Source organism: Oncorhynchus clarkii, chromosome 4 (genome assembly GCF_045791955.1).
Source record: "Oncorhynchus clarkii lewisi isolate Uvic-CL-2024 chromosome 4, UVic_Ocla_1.0, whole genome shotgun sequence".
NCBI classification, from domain to species: domain Eukaryota; kingdom Metazoa; phylum Chordata; class Actinopteri; order Salmoniformes; family Salmonidae; genus Oncorhynchus; species Oncorhynchus clarkii.
The window spans coordinates 83,455,105-83,466,885 of NC_092150.1; the positions used below are offsets into that span (position 1 = coordinate 83,455,105).

General features: G+C 44.7%; 1 protein-coding gene across 1 annotated transcript in view; it reads left to right on the forward strand.

The window, feature by feature from the left end:
- LOC139407380 (forkhead box protein N3-like) overlaps positions 1-8,342 on the forward strand; it is an 85,346-nt gene extending 77,004 nt beyond the window's left edge. Inside the window, exons 5-6 of the mRNA XM_071151109.1 lie at positions 2,185-2,293; positions 4,593-8,342. Of these exons, the coding sequence (XP_071007210.1) occupies positions 2,185-2,293; positions 4,593-5,085 (602 nt within the window). The 3' untranslated portion in view covers positions 5,086-8,342. The remainder of the gene's footprint in view (positions 1-2,184; positions 2,294-4,592) is intronic.
- Positions 8,343-11,781: the final 3,439 nt, after the last annotated feature.

Here is an 11,781-nt window from a genome sequence, read left to right on the forward strand (position 1 = left end):
TCCGAAATTAAATCTAGAATCGTCTTCCTATTTTTCAACAAATTCTCCTTCATTCATCCTGCCAAACATACCCTCGTAAAACTGACTATCCTACTGATCCTTGACTTCGGCAATGTCATTTACAAAATAGCTTCCAACACTCTACTCAGCAAACTGGATGCATTCTATCACAGTGCCATCCGTTTTGTCACCAAAGCCCCAAATACCACCCACCACTGTGACCTGTATGCTCTCATTGGCTGGCCGTCGCTACATATTCGTCGCCAGACCCACTGGCTCCAGGTCATCTATAAGTCTTTGCTAGATAAAGTTCTGCCTTAGCTCAGCTCACTGGTCACCACAACAACACCCACCCGTAGCACGCACTCCAGCAGGTATATCTCACTGGTCATCCCCAAAGCCAACACCTTCTTTGGCCGCCTTTCCTCCCAGTTCTCTGCTGCCAATGACTGGAACGAAGTGCCAAAATCGCTGAAGTTGGAGACTTATATCTCCCTCACCAACTTCTAACATCAGCTATCTGAGCAGCTTACCAAATGCTGCAGCTCATCTGTAAATAGCCCATCCAATTACCAACTACCTGCAGTACCTCATCCTCATTTTAATTTACTCTTTTTGCTCTTTTGCACACCAGTATTTCTACTTGCACATCATCATCTGCATATCTATCACTCCAGTGTTAATGCTTAATTGTAATTACTTCGCTACTGTTGGCCTATTTATTGCCTTACCTCCTTACTCCATTTGCACAGTATACAGATTTTTCTATTGTGTTATTGACTGTACGTTTGTTTATTCCATGTGTAACTCTGTGTTGTTTTTGTCGCACTGCTTTGCTTTATCTTGGCCAGGTCGCAGTTGTAAATGAGAACTTGTTCTCAACTGGCCTACCTGGTTAAATAAAGGTGAAATATATATATTTTTTATAAAATCCCCCCCCCCCCACACACAAACATACACACACACACAAAGTCCCCATCCCACACACACACAACCCCTCCTCACACACACACACAACCCCCCTATCCCACAAACACAACCCCCCACACACACACAATCTCCCCCCTCCACACACACAATTGCCCCCTCGCCTCACATACAATCCCCCCCCCCAGACACAACCCCCCCTTCACACACACACACAACCCCCCATCCCCTCCCCACATGCACAGTCCCCCCCCCCCCCCAACACACAAACGTCAAGGTATAGCTACATCCAAATATCAACAGCCTGTGTGCGTTAACATCAACACAATGCTGAGACCTGTGATTCTGCTAACCTCAGCCGTTGGGCGGCATTTAGCCTAGTGGTTAGAGCGTTGGGCCCCTGAGCAAGGAAGTTAACCCACTGTTCCACGGGCGCCAAAGACGTGGATGTCGATTAAGGCATTCCCCTGCACCTGTGATTCAGAGGGGTTGGGTTAAATGCGGAAGACATATTTCAGTTGAAGGCATTCAGTTGTACAACTGACTTCCCATTTGATGGGATGGATTGAGCCGTCCAGCAGAGGTTGTTAATTTAATGATTCTCTAGCGAGCTTAACTAATTTAGGACAGTTGCTCACTTATATAAGCCTCTTCTCTCCCATCAATACCGCTCTGCTGGACTATTCACAGAACCAATGAATATTCAGTGAACTGATCCCAGGTCTTTCTTAGGTGTATAGGCTACCTTGTGATTCTGGCTTCTTATTCATTATTTCTCTAAAGTGAATTCGGGGAGTAGCCCAGACCAGTCAATCCAACACCTTAGCCATTTACGACAATGTTGCTATGTGTTTACGACAATGTTGCTCTATGGAACTTAACAATTATTAAACAACTTTGTGTTGTATGTGTGTGTTCTGTGTATAGATGCATGCATGTGTATTTGTGTGTGTGTGTGTGTGTGTGTGTGTGTGTGTGTGTGTGTGTGTGTGTGTGTGTGTGTGTGTGTGTGTGTGTGTGTGTGTGTGTGTGTGTGTGTGTGTGTGTGTGTGTGTGTGTGTGTGTGTGTGTGTGTGTGTGTGTGTATTCAGAGAAGGAGGTGTTTCTGTACCCTTGAGTTCCATGCATACAGGAACCTTTCAAATGTTTGCATCCTTTTGTGTGTGTGTGTTTTCTTGTGCACACTAGTGTCTGTTGGCGTGTATTTGTTGGTGTGTGTCTCTATGTAAATCCTTGTGTCTCCTCCTCTGTCTGTAGTTTCTCAAGGCGTGATCCAAAATGGGGCCTGCGTCAGGAGCCATTGTCTGTTTCCTGTCATCCGACCCCTACCCATTAGCCCCGTGGGCAGAAGGACCACTGCGATAAGGTCAGTGAGCCTGTCGATCAAATGTTGGATTATGACGTATGGCTGCACCTGGAGTACACACACTCACCCCCCTCACCTTCCCAAAAGTATTTTCCCACCGTCTACCATTCACATAATCACACATTCATTTGTTTATTACTATTATACTACAAATGAAACCACCACACAAAGGTTTTTGGTATTTTATTCTGTTTAGTACAGTACTACATGTTGAGTTCAGTCTTACACTGTATCCAAAATGGCACCCTTTTCCCTAAGGGCCCTGGTCAAAAGTAGTAAACTATATAGGGAATATAGTGCTATTTGTAAGTCTTATCACAACCAGGTGTGTTTCTACAGCCATCACACTGGTTTATTCCTGTGAAGAGCCTGGTGATTCAGAGAAGCTTTAGGAACAGGCCTGGACATGCTTATCCATCATGGGAGCATGAGATCATGAAAGGACACAAACACACACACACACACACACACACACACACACACACACACACACACACACACACACACACACACACACACACACACACACACACACACACACACACACACAAACGGATACACACACACACACACACAAACGGATGCACACACACGCACACACACACACATGAATGCACACACACGCACACACACACACATGAATGCACACACACGCACACCATGTCATGAATTAAACATCCCCACTGGCAGGGCAGCAGCTCATATAAGGTATGCATGGAATATTTCATCATTTAGAGGATGGTATGTCCTTCAGTAATGCTGCCATACTGTCCTGCTAAAGGAAAATGAGGTCCAGTCCGAGCGAGGGGTTTGCTGTGGTGTGGACAGACAGAGGGAGTACTTTAATTTATTTATCACGCGATGCTCTGATCAGCTTTTATGGTATATCAAATGTACTATTGTAATGACACAGTAACTATACAGAAATACACCATAGATACAAAAGTATGTGGACACCCCTTCAAATTAGTGGGTCTGGCTATTTCAGCCACACCTGTTGCTGACAGGCGTATACAATTGAGCACAGTCATGCAATCTCAATAGACTAACATTGGCAGCAGAATGGCCTTACTGAAGAGCTCAATGACTTTCAACGTGGCACAGTCATAGGATGCCACCTTTCCAACAAGTCAGTCTGTCAAACTTCTGCCCTCCTAGAGCTGCCCCGGTCAACTGTAAGTGCTGTTATTGTGAAATGGAAACATCTAGGAGCAACAACGGCTCAGCCGCAAAGTGGTAGGCCACAGAAGCTCACAGAACGGGACCACCGAGTGCTGAAGCGTGTAAAATGTGTCTGTCCTTGGTTGCAACATTGTGCCTCTGGAAGTAACATCAGCACAAGAACTGTGCGTCAGGAGCTTCATGAAATGGGTTTCCATGGTCAAGCAGCCACACATAAGCCTAAGATCACCATGTCCAATGCCAAGTGTCGGCTGGAGTGGCGTAAAGCTCGCCGCCATTGGACTTTGGAGCAGTGGAAACGCGTTGTCTGGAGTGATGATTCATGCTTCACTATCTGGCAGTCTGCCGGATAAATCTGGGTTCAGTCGATGTCAAGAAAACGCCACCTGCCCCAATGCATAGTGCCAGCTGTAAAGTTTGGTGGAGGAGGAATAATGGTCTGGGGCTGTTTTTCATATTTCGGGCTAGGCCCCTTAGTACCAGTTTTGGGAAATCTTAACACTACAGCATACAATGACATTCTAGACGATTCTGTGCTTCCAACTTTGTGGCAACAGCTTGGGGAAGGCCCTTTTCTGTTTCAGCATGACAATGCCCCAATGCACAAAGAGAGGTCCCTAAAGAAAGGGTTTGTTGAGATCAGAGTGGAAGAACTTGACTGGTCTGCACAGAGCTCTGACCTGAACCATCTGTCACATCTACTCCTGCTCCTCCCCTTTTTCGTTAGGGCAAATGAAGTCTAACATTTTTAAGTGGAAAATACAAACTTTAGAAGGCTTTTTAACCCTGAATACCCAACAAGTTAGGATTTTCCTCTGCGAAGGAAAATTATCTGCAACAACAGAGTGATCAAATTAAGATAGTATACCTGTGTACCCCCTGGACCGGACGCTAGTCTATCGCAGGGCCTTACCCCCAATCTACAGTATCTCTTTAATGTTTCTGAGTGCCAAGCAGAGACGCATCGGGTCCAATTTGTACAGTCTTAGGTATGACTCGGCCCGGGATTGAACTCCCTACCTTCCAATCTCAGTGCAGACACTCTAACCAAGAATTAAGTCTGTTTACATTAAGAGTAACTATAGCCTTCCTATCTCTCCTGTGTGTCTTTCTCCAGGTCAGCTCTGGGAGACTACCTGACCCCATGTGAAACCTCCCACCCTCCCAGCGACGACCTCCAGGAGGACCACAACTACAGCAATGCCAAATCCCCCAACATGCCCTGTTCTTCCCAGGGGCCCTCCGTGTCCGATGAAGACAATGAAATCATTGCAGTGGAGGTGGGAGTCCACCGAGGGGTCAAATCCGAACCTAAAGAAGTCCCACTGGACTCTGCCTCCGTCTCCTTCCTATCCCAGCATGCCCGGCGACGGGGACTGCCCTGGACCAAAAACCGCCTGCGGGCCCTGGGTGACACACTGCCGCTGAAGAAGCGCCGTTCGGCAGCATCGGCAGAGAAGCCGCCGTTGGAGAGCGATGATGAGGAGATGAAGGAGGCGGCTGGGTCGTTGCTCCACCTGGCGGGCGTCAGGGCGTGCCTCAACAACATCACAAACCGAGCCAAGGCTGCTCAGAAAGAGAAGGAGCAGAAAGAGGCCCTCAGAAATTAACTAATGCCAGGCCATAGAGAGGCCTACACATCAGGCCTGTACACCTGGCCTACACACCTGGCCAGCACACCTGGATTACACACATATCGCCATGGCCTAGAAAGTAATAGCTGAGACACGCCACAAAGACCAACGGCTAAAAGCAGCGGGTTGGTGTGGTGTGTTGCAAGGTGTGTTAGCAATCACCTGCTGGGTGTTGACAAATGGTGGAGATTCAACATGTAGAAACGTTGTGAAATGAACAGAAAAGGACAGCAGATATTCTGGTCAGAGTAGATAGGAAGGACACCAGCTGCTTCTAACCATTGGTGGTGTGTTGTGTCTCTGATGCCTGATTCCCACTATTGACCCAAACTAAAGCCTGGCTCTGAGCATAGATTTTCAGAGTGTCCTTTCCAGCATGGTTCCAGCAGCAACTATGGTGGATGAGGGTAACCAGGCCAGGAAGCCCCAGTACATCTCGGCTTGGCTCAGGTCAACTTTGGCTTCCATAGTGTGAAAAGGGTATATGGCCAGGCCTGAGCACAGAGTCCTTCAGTAGGACGACACACCAGGTCTACACACTGACCTATCAACCACCAACGGGCCAAGACATAGAACTCTATTCAAGCATTAGTCTCAATAGACATTACTTCATCTATCTCTCTCACTCTATCTCTCTCTAGCTCTATTTCTCTCCTCCAGGGGCATTAGGAGCATCCTACTTATTTGTGGCAATATCAGAAATCCATGTTTTCCTATATGTTTCCTATATGTTTCCTATACGTTTCCTATATGTTTCCGATACGTTTCCTATATGTTTCTGATACGTTTCCTATACGTTTCCTATACGTTTCCTATATGTTTCAATGCTAACTCTGATGGGTAATTGATTCTCATGTGTCTCTGTTGATGTTGATGTTTTTATGTTGTGTAAAGGGATGCAAGCCATAGAAAAATATGTTTTGTCACTAATTAGGGAAAAACATAGTAGAAAATGTCATGTTTGAGGAGACTAGCTGACCGTTTTGTGTAATCTGTAAGTGTCAGAGGTTACGTCTGTGAATCTGTAGCAAGTGTCCAGTAATGTAAGCAAGGAAGTTGAGCCAATAATACTTACAGTTTTAAAACAGTTAAAACCTGCTGCTCACACCTCCTACGCCCATGAGCACAACATGTAAGACTGTGCCAAAGACAAGCGACCAGGTTGCCTGATGTAGCCAATCTGCTTACAAAGACAAATGTAAAGGCATAGCAACAACATATATGGTCATGTACGGCTCAGTTGGTGGAGCACGGCTGTTGCACCACCTAGGGTTGTGGATTCAATACCCGTGGCTACCCGCATAAATTGTGTTCATGCACGACTGTAAGTTGCTTTGGATAAAAGCATCTGCACAATGGCAATGAATATATTATTACATCAGAAGATTTTCAGAGAAGAGACAGGAGAATACCGTAAATGTCTACACAATTGTAAAAATCTGTTCTTAGAGAATCACGCATGCACTTAATTGACATTCATTACAGCAATTTCTATTACCAATAGTAAAGGCATCATGGAGAACGGTGCACGATTCCTTTAAGAGCACTTTTTAATATTTAAGGATAATTAGAACTTTACTGTTACAATGTTTTTTGTTGTCATGGTGATGACTTAGTGCCGGGTCAGAGGCAATATATCTCCTCCATCTTGTGCTTGTTGCTCATCTGCATCTGAAATGGCACCCTATTCCCTTTATAGTGCACTACCTTGTCCAGAGCGTCATGGGCTCTGGCCAAAAGTAGTGCACTATATAGGGAATAGGGTGCCATTTCAGACACAGATTCACTTAGACTATGTCCCTCAAACTCTTCCAGTATTTCTCTTCTATTAAAAAGTGAATGTCAGTTTAAATATACCCCATGTTACGACACCTGCCTATCATTTAACAGACTCACAAAACTATTTACATAAATTGTGGATTCGTTGTCGTTTTATCTCTGTTTGAAATGTTTCCCATTCTTCCTCTACCTACTCTCATGAAAGTATAAGCAATTTGTCCAGTCTGGACAACTGTAAAAAGGTTAGAAAATATTTATTTTTCCTTTCTTAATTGAAGCAATTTGACCTGCAGGACTTTCTCAGTTATATTGCATGGGTGCTTGTAAATAAGATACAAAAGTAAATCATTTTTTATTCAAAGATCATGTAATATAAACAATGTATTTAGCATGAAGCATGACTTATTTTCATATAAACTTAGATCCTACAAGAGAAAACAAAGTTTTTGCAGACAATTCTTATACCCTTGATTTTTGTTTAATTTAATTTGATTTTTTTTGTTGTAAATTGATAATTGTATTTCTTCAGATGAGCAGATTTATAAAGACAAATCTTCTTCAAGGAGAAATGTTATGGGGAAATCACTCTGCAATTATGAGGCTCTTCTACTCTGGGCTTTAGGTACAACAGACCTGGGTTTAAATACTATTTGAAAGCTTTCAAATACTTTGAATGACCTTGAGTGCCAGATGGGCAGGGTTTGTACTTTGGGACTTTTCTATTTGTTCCATTGAGGCAAGCCCTATCAAGCATAGCTCAAGTATTTTAAATAAGGTCAAATACTGTAGCATTTAAACCCATGTCTGTTAGGTATAAGGCTAGATTGAAAAGCCTCTAGTCTTCTGCCTCTTAAAAGATAAATATGTCAATGGTCTAGTGTTTTTCAGAAGTTATCAATAGTGTGTGTGTGTGAGTGTTTGTGTGTGTCCAACAACCATACACCCTTTAACATTGTGCCTGTTCTCAAGGCGTTGTGTTCCGATGTCTTTGATTGACATGATTTTATATTGAACAGCACATATTTCTTTATTTATCACAGTATTTTCTCATTTTGTGAATATGTTACTATTGGGTCCGAGTTTTCTCCTGGCAGAAACCTCAGTGTAAACTGTCGGAGTATAAGGAACTGTTTAACATGGAATTTAGAATTCGTCAGAATGTTCAGAACAAGTTCCACTGTTCTAATTGGCTCCCTAGTCTACACCAGATTAGCATAGGCAAACCTTTTGTTCAAAGTTATGTCAGATACAATATATTAATGTATGACTCAATAGAGCCTGTTTTTATTGATTATTTACTTTGGAAAAATGACAGTACAAAGGGAAAGTATTATATAATGAGCGATGTTTAAACCCTGCCAATTGTTTAAGTTTTGAGTGATTCAGTACATTTAGCCCTGCCGTAGATGATTAGTGTAAGCTATAATGAGAATACATTAAAGCCTTAGTCAGTTCATGCTCTGGTATGTCCATATATACATGCATACATTTAAATGTTTACCTTTATTTAACTAGGCAATTCAGTTAAGAACAAATTCTTATTTACAATGACGGGCCTGCCTAGAACAACATATTTTTTACCTTGTCAGCTTGGGGATTTGATTCAGCAACGTTTCAATTACTGACTCAAAGCTCTAACCACTAGGCTACCTGCTGCCCAAAACTGTACATACATACATACATACATACATTGGAGTGAGATAATGAACATGTTTCTGGTACAACCAGCAGAGGTAATAGGGTTTGGACTGAGGTTATGTGCAGAGTAGAGTCAGAGTAGAGTCAGAGAGGTCCAGAGAGAGTCAGAGTAGAGTCACAGTAGAGTCAGAGAGGTCCAAAGAGAGTCAGAGTAGAGTCAGATTAGAGTCAGAGTATAGTCAGACAGGTCCAGAGAGAGTCAGAGTAGAGTCAGACAGGTCCAGAGAGAGTCAGAATAGAGTCAGAGTAGAGTCAGAGTAGAGTCAGAGTAGAGTCAGAGAGGTCCAGAGAGTGTCAGAGTAGAGTCAGAGTAGAGTCAGAGTAGAGTCAGATAGAGCCAGAGTAGAGTCAGAGTAGAGTCAGACAGGTCCAGAGAGAGTCAGAGTAGAGTCAGAGTAGAGTCAGACAGGTCCAGAGAGAGTCAGAGTAGAGTCAGAGTAGAGTCAGACAGGTCCAGAGAGAGTCAGAGAAGAGTCAGAGAGGTCCAGAGAGTGTCAGAGTAGAGCCAGATAGAGCCAGAGTAGAGTCAGAGTAGAGTCAGAGAGGTCCAGAGAGTGTCAGAGTAGAGTCAGAGTAGAGTCAGAGAGGTCCAGAGAGTGTCAGAGTAGAGTCAGAGTAGAGTCAGAGTAGAGCCAGATAGAGCCAGAGTAGAGTCAGAGTAAAGTCCGAGTAGAGTCAGAGTAGAGTCAGATAGAGCCAGAGTTGGCTACAGTAGTGGTTTAGGGCAGGGTTTCCCAAACTCTGTCCTGGGGTCCCCCTGGGTGCATGTTTTGTTTTTGCCGTAACACTACCCAGCTGATTCAAATAAATACAGCTTGATGATGAGTTGGTTATTTGAATCAGCTGTGTAGTGCTGGAAAAAAAAAAGCTAAACGTGCACCCAGGGCCACTGGACTGAGTTTGGGAAATCCTGGTTTAAAGGAAAGGCAGAGAGTAACTATGGTAGTGGTTTAGAGGAAAGGCAGAGAGTGACTACAGTAGTGGTTTAGAGGAAAGGCAGAGTGACTACAGTAGTGGTTTAGAGGAAAGGCAGAGAGTGACTACAGTAGTGGTTTAGAGGAAAGGCAGAGAGTGACTACAGTAGTGGTTTAGAGGAAAGGCAGAGAGTGACTGTGACTGCTAGACAGGGAGACAGACAAGCAAATGTTCTGAGTTCCATTGAGTTCCGTTGTCATAGTATTCTATCAGCTGTGATGGAGAACAATGACATTCTATACAATTCAATGTGCTTTTATCAATGTTTGCATGAAGAAGAAAAAGCTACATGGTTGTGTCTGACTCTATATTCCCCATTTATAGTGCACTTTTTTTGATGAGTGCCCTGGTCAAAAGTAGTGCACTACATAGGGAATCGGGTGGCATTTCAGACACACATTTACTGTCCCTATATACCTCGCTGCCAACTCCACTTCCTGTCCTGACTGTGTTGGAGTGTTCTTGCGTTACAAGTCAAGCCCTCTGTGTTATCATGACGAATGTGTTGAAGAGTCTGCCCTGGCATGACAAGGACAATGTGTTGAAGAGTCTGCCCTGGCATGTCAAGGACAATGTGCTGTAGAGTCTGCCCTGGCATGTCAAGGACAATGTGTTGTAGAGTCTGCCCTGGTATGTCAAGGACAATGTGTTGAAGAGTCTACCCTGGCATGTCAAGGACAATGTGTTGAAGAGTCTGCCCTGGCATGTCAAGGACAATGTGTTGAAGAGTCTGCCCTGGCATGTCAAGGACAATGTGTTGTAGAGTCTGCCCTGGCATGTCAAGGACAATGTGTTGTAGAGTCTGCCCTGGCATGTCAAGGACAATGTGTTGAAGAGTCTGCCCTGGCATGTCAAGGACAATGTGTTGAAGAGTCTGCCCTGGCATGTCAAGGACAATGTGTTGTAGAGTCTGCCCTGGCATGTCAAGGACAATGTATGGAAGAGTCTGCCCTGGCATGTCAAGGACAATGTGTTGAAGAGTCTGCCCTGGCATGTCAAGGACAATGTGTTGTAGAGTCTGCCCTGGCATGTGAAGGACAATGTGTTGAAGAGTCTGCCCTGGCATGTCAAGGACAATGTGTTGAAGAGTCTGCCCTGGCATGTCAAGGACAATGTGTTGTAGAGTCTGCCCTGGCATGTCAAGGACAATGTGTTGTAGAGTCTGCCCTGGCATGTCAAGGACAATGTGTTGAAGAGTCTGCCCTGGCATGTCAAGGACAATGTGTGGAAGAGTCTGCCCTGGCATGTCAAGGACAATGTGTTGTAGAGTCTGCCCTGGCATGTCAAGGACAATGTGTTGTAGAGTCTGCCCTGGCATGTCAAGGACAATGTGTGGAAGAGTCTGCCCTGGCATGTCAAGGACAATGTGTTGAAGAGTCTGCCCTGGCATGACAAGGACAATGTGTTGAAGAGTCTGCCCTGGCATGACAAGGACAATGTGTTGAAGAGTCTGCCCTGGCATGTCAAGGACAATGTGTTGAAGAGTCTGCCCTGGCATGACAAGGACAATGTGTTGACAAGTTTGCCCTGGCATGTCAAGGACAATGTGTTGAAGAGTCTGCCCTGGCATGTCAAGGACAATGTGTTGAAGAGTCTGCCCTGGCATGTCAAGGACAATGTGTGGAAGAGTCTGCCCTGGCATGTCAAGGACAATGTGTTGAAGAGTCTGCCCTGTCATGTCAAGGACAATGTGTTGAAGAGTCTGCCCTGGCATGTCAAGGACAATGTGTTGTAGAGTCTGCCCTGGCATGTCAAGGACAATGTGTTGAAGAGTCTGCCCTGGCATGTCAAGGACAATGTGTTGTAGAGTCTGCCCTGGCATGTCAAGGACAATGTGTGGAAGAGTCTGCCCTGGCATGTCAAGGACAATGTGTTGCTTTATAGTCACCACCTTCTCATCCAGTGACTCACACAGTGTTTGCGTCCCAAATTGCACCCTATTCCCTTTATACACTGAGTATACCAAACATTAGGAACACCTTCCTGATATTGACTTGCACCCTCTCCCCTCAGAACAGCCTCAATTCATCAGGGCATTGGACTCTACAAGATGTAGAAACGTTCTACAGGGATGCTGGCCCACGTTGACTCCAATGCTTCCCACAGTTGTGTCGAGTTGGCTGGATGTCCTTTGGTTGGTGGACCATTATTGATACACACGGGAAACTGTTGAGCGTGAAAAACCCAGCAGCGTTACAGTTCTTGACAAGAAATGGTGTG